The 11599-nt window shown below is 45.1% G+C and overlaps 1 protein-coding gene across 3 annotated transcripts in view; it reads right to left on the minus strand.

Moving 5' to 3' along the window:
- ttc17 (tetratricopeptide repeat domain 17) overlaps window positions 1-414 on the minus strand; it is a 95052-nt gene extending 94638 nt beyond the window's left edge. For all 3 annotated transcript variants that reach the window (XM_087996320.1, XM_043705479.2, XM_043705477.2), the window contains exon 1: window positions 246-414. In XM_087996320.1, coding sequence (XP_087852446.1) covers window positions 246-392 — 147 coding nt within the window. In that variant the 5' untranslated portion in view covers window positions 393-414. The remainder of the gene's footprint in view (window positions 1-245) is intronic.
- Between the last annotated feature and the right edge of the window lie 11185 nt (window positions 415-11599).

An 11599-nucleotide genomic window follows, 5' to 3' on the forward strand; every position in this document is an offset into this window, starting at 1 on the left:
GGGAGGGGGGGGGGAACAGCAACAAGGCACCGCACAGGTGACACGGCGAAATGGCCTCTCACCTCCACGGTGCCAAGTGCAGGCCCGCTTCGTCAAACAAAACACACACGAACTTGTCCAGCACCGGCTCGGCCTGCCTCAGCAGCAGCTCAGAGAGTGTGTGCGTGTGGGAGAGAGACAACGACAGAGAAATCACGGAGAGGGACACTCATTCCCCTCACGCACCGTCAGCCGCCGGCCCGTACCTGCTGCTGAATCTTTCCGTCCTCGGTCACAATCCAGTGCGTCGTGCCCAGCGAACTCCTCAGAGCGCTGAGGAAGACGGCCAGAAGGAGGCGGGAGTGGCAGTGCCCACCACCACTGCCGACTGCGCCCTGACTCCGCGCCGCCATCTTCAATTCCAACCGCCCTACCTTCACCCGGCCCACCGACCGGAAACACGTGACACAGCGGGGGGGGGGGGCGGCAAACTCAGGAAAGGCCGCCATCATTGTGCAGGGCATGCAACCGGGCCACGCACAATGGGCAAAATGCCCCTCACAAATATGGCCACCGGTCATCCCAGCACACTGTACATAAGGGCAAGATGCCCCTCATAAATATGGCCACCGGTCATCCTGGCACACTGTACATAAAGGCAAGATGCCCCTCATAAATATGGCCACCGGTCATCCTCACCGGACATCAGGGCAAGATGTCCCTTACAAATATGGCCACCGGTCATCCTGGCACACTGTACATCAGGGCAAGATGCCCCTCACAAGTATGGACGCCGGTCATCTTGGCACACTGAGCATCACCACACTAGTCACTGGTGACCAAGGGTTAATGACCCCTCATTATAATGGTCAACATGCCTCACTGCCCTTACCATATTGGTCACCTGCCACAGTGTTTCACTGTCCTTCAGTGTTATGATCACCAGCTCATCAACCCCACCATAGTTCATTTATCAGAGAATTCCCTCCATTTTGGCCCATTGAATTCACACCAGCCCTCCGAAGAGAACTTCACCCAGACCCACCATTTGTCTGCATTTACCATGGTTAATCTACCTAGTCTACACAGCCCTGGGTACTATGGGCAATTTAGCATGGCCAATACAAAGGAATGTGCACATTTTTGGAATGAGGGAGGAAACTGGAGCACCAGAAGAAATGCACGCAGACACTGGGAGAATGTGCAAACTCCTACACAGACAGAGTCACCCAAGGCATTGACCCCTCACTATAAATAGTCACTGTTTCTCTGAGCACCGCCATAGCAGCCACCGTGAATCACTCAGCATGACAGCGCCAGGGGCTCTGGTTCGATTCCAGCTTGGCGACTGTGTGGAGTTCGCACATTGTCCTCATGTCTGTGTGGGTTTCCTCTGGCTGCTCCGGTTTCCTCCCACAGTCCAAAGTGTGCATGTTAGGTGAAGTGGCTGTGCTAAACTACCATAGTGGTCAGGGATGTGCAGGTTAGGTGCATTAGTCAGAGGTAAATATAGAGTATGGGGAATGGATCTGGATGGGTTACTCTTCCGAGGGTTGGTGTAGACTTGTCGGGCCGAAGGTAAAAACAAGGACTGCAGATGCTGGAAACCAGAGTCTAGATTAGAGTAGTGCTGGAAAAGCACAGCAGGTCAAGCAGCATCTGAGGAGCAGGAAAATCGACGTTTCGGGCAAAAGCCCTTCATCAGGGCCTCTTTCCACATTGTAAGGATTGTATGATTCTAAAAGGGGAACCATGCCTTACTGCCATGACCATAGTTGCCATCTCTCGCTGTGTCTCACTGATCCTCACAGTAATGGTTACTGTGTCTCACTAAGTGTCATAATAATGGTCACCAGTCACTGAAATTACTGCCCTTCACAACAATCACCAAATTGCAACAAGAAACAGACACTGGAGCAAGTGCAGATGTTGACAAAATGCCATTAGACAGGAAACATGACTTCATATTCTCTCACCCTAACTATAAAACAAGCTTAATAAATTTGTGAAAGGTGTTTTGATGAGTTTGCCAAATGATCTGCAAATTGCTGCCACCCTCAGGAAAGAAAATACAGTAAACAACCATGCAGCCTTAATAAGCAAGTTCCACAGTTGTGCACCAGTCCACCTTGCACCACAGCACTTATATTACCAGCTATTACCATGTATGTAAATACCACAGGAAGCATTATTTTGACGAGTTTTCTGGTGCAGTGGCAGTTTTCACAAAGTCAAACTGACTGGCCTATAATTATTAGGCTTACCTTTATGGGGCTGCTTTTGTACAGTGGTAAAGTCTCTGCCTCCAAGCTAGGAGGCCTGGGTTCAAATTCCAACTGTTGCAGAGGAGTGTAATAACACCTCTGAACAGCTTGACGAGGGAAAAAGAAAATATACTTTTGGTCGTCCATAAGACCCAAACAGACACTGAGCTGCCAATGTTTGCCTAATTTATTATTTAATTTGCAAGCTTGCGGAAAGAGAAAACATTCTTTTGGATGCGACGTTGATTTACTTTTTGTGTCATGACATAGCCTGTTGCAACACAGAACAAGAGCATTAGAATGGCTACATTTCCATAGTGAATTTAAGGTGACTTTGTAAAATGCAATCAATTTCATCCTTTAGGTTTACATGCTAAAACTAATGCTGTCTTGCTGGTTTTCCAAGTAAAGTTTTCTGCAGCACAGAACAGAAAATGCTAACTAAAAGCATGGGGTTAGCATTCAAATCAAATTGAACACACAGCTAATGGGGTTTTGTTAGTGTTGTCTTCTGCATAGTTGCGAGGTTCAACAGAAGTCAGCAGAACCAGGAACAACTGATCTCTTCAATATTGAACTTGATGCCAACATCAGCTAACTAGGCCTTTGACTGTTGATGGAAATAAATTCCAAACAAAAAAAGGAAATACATTTGAAATGATAGAGTGTTTGTAATCAAATGGAATAGCTGGCCACTATTGACTGGTCTAGTCGGAGTAATGCTCTCATATGATCAGATATCACTTCTTCAAACCCTCACCATATGCAGCAGATGTTGCCGAACCCTTTATTAGAAAACTTTTTCCACAATGGTTGGGAATTGGGGGTGGGAAACAATAAAAATATGACAGCCACTAATAAATCAATGAATAATTTGAGTGACTTCTTCACTTAAAGTGGTGGAAATGTTGTTAGATAGCATTGCTGCACTGAAGGCTTGATGTATAAATGAGGCTACGTGTCAGTACATGAATAAGTCTTAGACAGGGAGAAGCTCATGTATAAACACTGGTATGGGTCATTTGGGCCAAATAGATGGTTTCTGTGCTGTAAACAGTAGGTAATTTTAGTTAATCATTGTTCACAGCTGCAAATCTAAAGTAAACTAATTAACTTCCCTGGAGTATGAAGAAGCAATGAGCAGATTGTATGGGTTGAAGTGGAGAATAAGAAACCATAGAAGACAACCTTTGCTTTTAGATTAACACTTGCCGAGAGCCAATAAGATCCAGAAGTTGAATTTTACTTTTGAAGCCAGGACAGTAACCCAGCCAAACCTTCATTCCACTGAAATAGTCTACACCAACAATTAGCATAACTATAGCTTCTCTAGGGTGGACAAAGTTTAAAGACACTTTCTGAGAGTCATGAAGTATCAATACCTGATATGGCAACTGTACCATTCAAGGTCGAAGACAGTTACAGAGAGTGGTGAACTTGGGCTGGACAATCACAAAGGCCAACCTCCCATCTATAGAATCCATCTACTAGGCCGGCTGTCAAGGAAAGGCTGCCAGCATTCTTGAAGATCCATCCCACCCTGGCAAGGATTTTCCACAATCTCTACCATCGGGGAGAAATATGGAAACCTGAATACACACAGCAGCCATTTTCGCAACAGTTTCTACTCTACTGTTGTTAGAATACTGGATGGCCTCACAAACTCTTAACATTCGCCTGTACCTGTGTTTTTGTTTTGGCTGCTGTTTACCTATTATTTACTATCTTTGCTACTTAACAATATGATCTGCCTGTATTGCTCACAAGACAAAGCTTTTCACTGTGCCTCGGTACACATGACAATAAATTAAATTAAATTAAATTCAATTCAGTTCAGAATAGATGCCACACAACAGTACATTAAGAGCAGCAATCAAAAGTTTGGTTGAACAAATGGGTTTTTAAACAGTGCCTTAATCAAGAAGCAGAAATCACTCAACACCAGGCTATAGTCAAATAGGTGTATTTGAAATCACAAGCTTTCAAACCATAGCCTCTTCATCAGACGTAGTGAGAGAGAAGCGCACAGAACACAGAACTTACGGACAGAGAGATCAAAAGATCATACAACTGTTTGTGTGAGGAGTGTCAAATAATAAGTGACCAAGGGTGTTAGACAATGTGAGTAAAGTGTGTGACAACGCTGCTTCTTTAACAAGGTTATGTTGTCCTTGGCTTTTTTCCCCAGAGAGCTCATAAAAGCAGCAGTTCTGAAAGGTCTCGGTTTGAAGGGTTTTAGGATCAGTTTCATTATAGATAACAGATACTGCCTTAGGAAAAAAGGCTTTCAAGTTTTAAATTAAATACTTGAAATATTAAAATAAATAAATAAATACAATGAAAGGGGAGTGGTCAGCTCTCCGAGCTCAGCTTTTCTCTGGTTTGGTTTGGTTTCAAAAATCTAGCTGTTCACTGAAAACAGTCAGTCAGTTTTGAGGCTGCTAATCCAAGAAACAGCGACATGCAGGGAGGTGTTCCATGCTGAATCTCTCTGCCATCTCTCCCTCTCTCTCTCTCCTGTAACACCCTGTGTTTAATTTTACCTTTTGTGCCAAAGGGTTTTAGTGGGGATTGTTGCAAGTATTTGGAACAGCATAATTAGGTTGGAATACTCTGTTGGGTTTGCAGACAGGTTAAGTTATTCGATAAGGTAAAAACAATGACTGCAGATGCTGGAAACCAGATTCTGGATCAGTGGTGCTGGAAGAGCACAGCAATTCAGGCAGCATCCGAGGACAGGCAAAATCGACGTTTCGGGCAAAAGCCCTTCATCAGGAATACAGGCAGAGAGCCTGAAGCATGGAGAGATAAGCTAGAGGAGGGTGGGGGTGGGGATAGAGTAGCATAGAGTACAATAGGTCAGTGGGAAAGGAGATGAAGGTGATAGGTCATGGAGGAGAGGGTGGAGTGGATAGGTGGAAAAGGAGCTGGGCAGGTCGGACAAGTCCGGACAAGTCAGGGGATCGTGTTGCTGGAGGTTAGAAACTAGGATGAGGTGGGGGAAGGGGAAATGAGGAAGCTGTTGAAATCCACATTGATGCCCTGGGGTTGAAGTGTTCCGAGGCGGAAGATGAGGCGTTCTTCTTCCATGCGTCTGGTGGTGAGGGAGCAGCGGTGGAGGAGGCCCAGCACCTCCATATCCTCGGCAGAGTGGGAGGGGGAGTTGAAATGTTGAGCCACGGGGCGATTTGGTTGATTGGTGCGGGTGTCTCGGAGATGTTCCCTAAAGCGCTCTGCTAGGAGGCGCCCAGTCTCCCCAATGTAGAGGAGACCGCATCGGGAGCAACGGATGCAATAAATGATATTAGTGGATGTGCAGGTAAAACTTTGATGGATGTGGAAGGCTCCTTTAGGGCCTTGGATGGAGGTGAGGGAGGAGGTGTGGGCACAGGTTTTACAGTTCCTGCGGTGGCAGGGGAAAGTGCCAGGATGGGAGGGTGGGTCGTAGGGGGGCGTGGACCTGACCAGGTAGTCACGGAGGGAACGGTCTTTGCGGATGGCGGAGAGGGAAATATATCCCTGGTGGTGGGGTCTGTTTGGAGGTGGCGGAAATGTCGGCGGATGATTTGGTTTATGCGAAGGTTGGTAGGGTGGAAGGTGAGCACCAGGGGCGTTCTGTCCTTGTTGCGGTTGGAGGGGTTGGGTCTGAGGGCGGAGGTGCGAGATGTGGACGAGATGCGTTGGAGGGCATCTTTAACCACGTGGGAAGGGAAATTGCGGTCTCTAAAGGAGGAGGCCATCTGGTGTGTTCTATGGTGAAACTGCTCCTCCTGGGAGCAGATACGGCGGAGGCGGAGGAATTGGGAATACGGGATGGCATTTTTGCAAGAGGTAGGGTGGGAAGAGGTGTAATCCAGGTAGCTGTGGGAGTCGGTGGGTTTGTAGAAAATGTCAGTGTCAAGTCGGTCGTCACTGATGGAGATGGAGAGGTCCAGGAAGGGGAGGGAGGTGTCAGAGATGGTCCAGGTAAATTTAAGGCCAGGGTGGATTGTGTTGGTGAAGTTGATGAATTGCTCAACCTCCTCGCGGGAGCACGAGGTGGCACCAATGCAGTCATCAATGTAGTGGAGGAAGAGATGGGGAGTGGTGCCGGTGTAATTACGGAAGATCAACTGCTCTACGTAGCCAACAAAGAGACAGGCATAGCTGGGGCCCATACGGGTGCCCATGGCTACCCCTTTGGTCTGGACGAAGTGGGAGGATTCAAAGGAGAAATTGTTAAGGGTGAGGACCAGTTCGGCCAAACGAATGAGAGTGTCAGTGCAGGGGTACTGTTGGGAACATCTGGAGAGGAAAAAACGGAGGGCTTGGAGGCCCTGGTCATGGCGGATGGAGGTGTAGAGGGATTGGATATCCATGGTGAAGATGAGGCGTTGGGGGCCGGGGAAACGGAAGTTTTGGAGGAGGTGGAGGGCGTGGGTGGTGTCTCGAACGTATGTGGGGAGTTCCTGGACTAGGGGGGATAGGACAGTGTCGAGGTAGGTAGAGATGAGTTCAGTGGGGCAGGAGCATGCTGAGACAATGGGTCGGCCAGGGTGGTCAGACTTGTGGATCTTGGGAAGGAGATAGAACCGGGCAGTGCGGGGTTCCCAGACTATGAGGTTGGAAGCTGTGGGTGGGAGATCTCCTGAGGTGATGAGGTTCTGTATGGTCTGGGAGATGATGGTTTGGTGATGGGGGGGTGGGGTCATGGTCAAGGGGGCTGTAGGAAGAGGTGTCCTCGAGTTGGCGTTTGGCTTCAGCGATGTAGAGGTCAGTGCGCCAGACTACCACTGCGCCCCCTTTGTCCGCTGGCTTGATGGTGAGGTCAGGATTGGAGCAGAGGGATTGGAGGGCTGCGCGTTGTGAGGATGAGAGGTTGGAGTGGGGGAGGGGGGTCGACAGGTTGAGGCGGTTAATGTCCCGGCGGCAGTTGGAAATGAAGAGGTCGAGGGCAGGTAATAGGCCAGCGCGGGGTGTCCAGGTGGATGCAGTGTGTTGGAGGTGGGCGAAGGGGTCCTTGGAAGGTGGGCGGGAGTCCTGATTGTGAAAGTACGCTCGGAGGGGATATTCTGTTCTGTTTGCATTTCATCCAGTGATCTTGTAAATAAATTCTGTTTTGTTTAAAACTAAGTGGTTGGGCCAGCTGCATCACTCCTGGAGTATCCACTTTCCACTTGCTTAAAACCACAAGCAAAGTTAGGGTCTGGGCTACTTTCTTGAAATGTTTTGAGGGGGTCTGGCATAGTCCATAACAAGTGTCAATTGCTGAATAATAAATGAATCCAATTAATGAGGCAGAGAGATAAGTATAAAAAAACGGTGATGCTCGAGACAAACAAAATAATTGGAATAACATGGAAAAAAAAAAGCAGAAGCAGCTGGAGAAGCTCAGTAGGTACAGCAGCATCTGTGAAGAAAAGTCAGAGGAAGGGTCAACGGACCCAAAACATAACGCTGACTTTTCTGAGCCAAACCACCCCCAACTGCCCCCCAACCCTTGTCTCTAATCAAGAGCATAGGTGGTTTTATAGCTCAATTAGTAGTGCCTAATAACTGCTTTAAACACTTGCCCATATTCCTCAATATTTAGTGTATAAAACAGAAATGAAAAGATTGAAAGTTGGAGATCTAGAAACAGGTACATTAAATATGAAAACAACATAATATCATTCTCTTGTATCCAAGGAATGGTGGGTAAATGTCAATAGACACTACAAATTAAGCCACAAGACCACCTACACTCTTGATTAAGGCTAGAATACAGCAATTATCTATTGATTTCCTTTTCTATGTTGTCCAATGTTGAAGTGTTATTTTCTTCAAAATTTTAATTATATCATTCATTAAACAAAATGAACAAAAGCAAGTGATAAATCTTTATCATATGGGTTATTTAGCCCACCAGATCTGGTTCAGACTTTTGCCAGCAACAACCAATGCATTGTTCTAGTGTCTTTCAATTTCCAGTGTTTTCTCTGTTAATCCGAGCCAAATAAAACATTCTTGGAAACACTTCAATTGACATTCCATCTATGACCCCCAGCAAATCATTTCATATTCTATGAAGACATGTTTAAATATGCTTTTGAATATTTTAACCACAATATTATCATAAAATCAAGTATAGATGGGGAAAGAAGCCATTTGACAAACATTGCTCATTCTTCATATAAATTACAATTTCACTTCGTCATGTTATTTAACTGCATCTTAAATACAATAATTTGTCTCACTACCTTTCCAGAATTTAATCATTATCAACCTTGTTAACCAGTTTATAGTTGCTACAATTTGCATTTCATAAATCATACATAGCATAGGTTGACCACTAAAAGAGATCATGGCTGATGTCCTTCTTCAACAAGATTTTCCTACATGATTCACATATGTTTGATGCTTGTAATATGTAGAAATGAATTGATCTTAGTCTTGAAAACACTGAACCACCCCAGTCCTTTGGGACAATTCCAAAGACTCATCACCCTTTGAGACGGTATACCCCGGTTCTAGATCCATCAGTTCCAGCTTTATTTTGTTGAAATATAGGTTAAGCATACATTAATTATTTGTCTTTCGCTTGGTAACTAATTACATATAGACAGTTTTCATTTTGGAATAGTGTGTGCAATTCTGGTCTTCCTATCGGAAGGATGTTGTGAAAATTGAAAGGGTTCAGAAAAGATTTACAAGCATGTTGGCAGGATTGGAAGATTTGAGCTATAGGGAGAATTGGAATAGACTGGGACTGTTTTCCCTCGGAGGCTGAGGGGTGACCTTATACAGGTTTATAAAATCATGAGGGGCATGGATAGGATAAATAGACAAAGTCTTTTCCCTGGGTTGGGAGAGTGCAGGAGTAGAGGGCAAAGGTTTAGGGTAAGAGGGGAAAGATATAAAAGTGTAAGGGGCAACTTGTTCACGCAGTGGGTGGCGCATGTATGAAATGAGCTGCCAGAGGAAGTGGTGGAGGCTGGTACAATTGCAACATTTAAAAAGCATCTGATGGATATATGAATAGGAAGGGTTTGGAGGGATATGCTGGCAGGTGGGACCAGATTGGGTTGGGATATCTGGTCGGCATGGACGAGTTAGACTGAAGGGTCTTTTTCCATGCTGTATGTCTCTATGACTCTACGTAAAGTTGAAATTGTAATCGAGAACCAAGGGCAGTGATGTCCAGGGATGTAAGGGAACTTAAACGATCAACTTCTGGTATCAATGCAGAAAGAGGAAGTGGTGTGAAGGACAGCTGTAGAGAGGTGAAGTGCATTCTATTTTTGGTGCAATAGAAGCTTGAAGAGATGGTCCGATCCAGCCAAGAGTGATGGAAATGTTTTGAAGGCTTCGGAGTGGAGTAGAGAAAAAAACTGTAGCCATAAACAGCCAGCAGGTTGCAGCAAAGCAGAAATCATTCAGCAGCATGGCAGCAGAATGTAGAGAATGAAATGCAGCTGCCACAGACCACAGTTAAACTCAGCTTCAAGTGGAACAGGTCCTAAAGCAGTGGAACATTAAACACATCAACTAAATGAGGTGCAGCAAAAGGAAACCAAATGATTGCATGAGGGGATAAAGGTAAACGTTATGTTAATGAGGTTAGATGAAGTACATTGGGGTGAGCTTTTGTGAAGAGTAAGAGAATCTGCAAAATGTATAATTGTGTGCAATATGTATGTATAATGTATGATGATGCCAGTGTCACATGATTATGTGGAGATGTTTGGAAAGATGCAGAAGATCTACCAAAGTTTTAAAACTTTGCTTTGGTGTAAATCGTGGTTTGAGGAAATCACCTTGGACATGAATAGTAATTCTTGCACATTACTTATTATAAATAGTTTCTAGTTACTGGTAAACAATTATGAACCATTGACATATCATTTGACTTTTTGTCATTTAAATACATGATTTGGGTGTGAACATAGGAGCTCTAGTTAATAAGTTTGCAGATGACGTCAAAGTTAGAGGTGTAGTGGACAGTGAAGAAGGTTACCTCCGAGTACAATGGGATCTTGATCAGATGGGCCAATAGGATGAGGTGTGGCAGATGGAGTTTAATTTAGATAAATGCAAGGTGCTGCATTTTGGAAAAGCAAATCATAGCAGGACTTATACACTTAATTGTAAGGTCTGAGGGATTGTTGCTTAACAAAGACCTTGGAATGCAGATTCATAGTTCCTTGAAAGTAGAGTCACAGGGAGATGGGATAGTGAAGAAGGCATTTGGTATGCTTTCCTTTATTGGTCAGAGCCTTGAGTATAGGAGTTGGGAGATCAGAATGTCGGAGACTGAGGGGTGACCTTATAAAGGCTTATAAAATCATGAGGGGCATGGACAGAATAAATAGACGAGGTCTTTTTCCTGGGGTGGGGGAGTCCAGAACTAGAGGACATAGGGTTAGGGTGAGGGGGAAACATTTAAAAGGGACCTAAAGGGCAACATTTTCACACAGAGGGTGGTGAGTGTATGGAATGAGCCACCAGAGAAACTGGTGGAGACTGGTACAATTGCAGCATTTCAAACGCATCTGGATGGGTATATAAATAGGAAGGGTTTGAAGGGATATGGGTCAAGTGCTGGCAAATGGGACTAGATTAGGTTAGGATATCTGGTTGGCATGGACGAGTTGGGCTGAAGGGTCTGTTCTGTGCTGTACATCTCTATGATTCTATGACTAGCTGAAGAAGGGCTTATGCCAGAAACGTCGATTCTCCTGTTCCTTGGATGCTGCCTGACCTGCTGCGCTTTTCCAGCAACACATTTTCAGCTCTGATCTCCAGCATCTGCAGTCCTCACTTTCTCCTTAAAGCAACACCACACCAATCTCAGCAATCTGCTGGACTGTGGATCACTCAGGTGATTGGCTTGTGTGGGAGAACTTGGGTTGGAAACAACTTTGCTCATCTTAAATCAGGGTACAAAGTAATGAGGGCAAAACTGGTTGGACTGGACAGGTAAGAGTCTAGCAGCACATACAGATGAGAAACAATGGCAGATGTTAAAGACATTGCTGGCTGTCAGCAAAGACATATTCCAGTAATGCAGGAGGATTCTAGGAAGGGGATAAGCCAAACATGGTTAACAAGTGAATTAATAATATCTTCACATTGAAAGAGAAAGCATACAATGTGGCAAAAATTAGTACTGAGCCAGAGGATTTGGAAAATCTTAAAAACAAAGGATGACTGACATAACAAGGGGGAAGATAAACTCTGACCTTATTGTATGGCAGAGCAGTCTCTATGGGCAGAATGGGCTACTTCTGCTCCAACATTTTATGGATCACCGAGTGCATGCATACTGCTTTGAGCACTGACTCCCATAGCTATGATAGCAATAGCCTTAGCAGTAATCCAAGCTTCCAAGCAAAGAT

The sequence above is a fragment of the Chiloscyllium plagiosum genome, unplaced genomic scaffold, assembly GCF_037043375.1.
Source record: "Chiloscyllium plagiosum isolate Xiang-an unplaced genomic scaffold, Cpla_swu_hap1 HiC_scaffold_18, whole genome shotgun sequence".
In the NCBI taxonomy this organism is placed as follows: Eukaryota; Metazoa; Chordata; class Chondrichthyes; order Orectolobiformes; family Hemiscylliidae; genus Chiloscyllium; species Chiloscyllium plagiosum.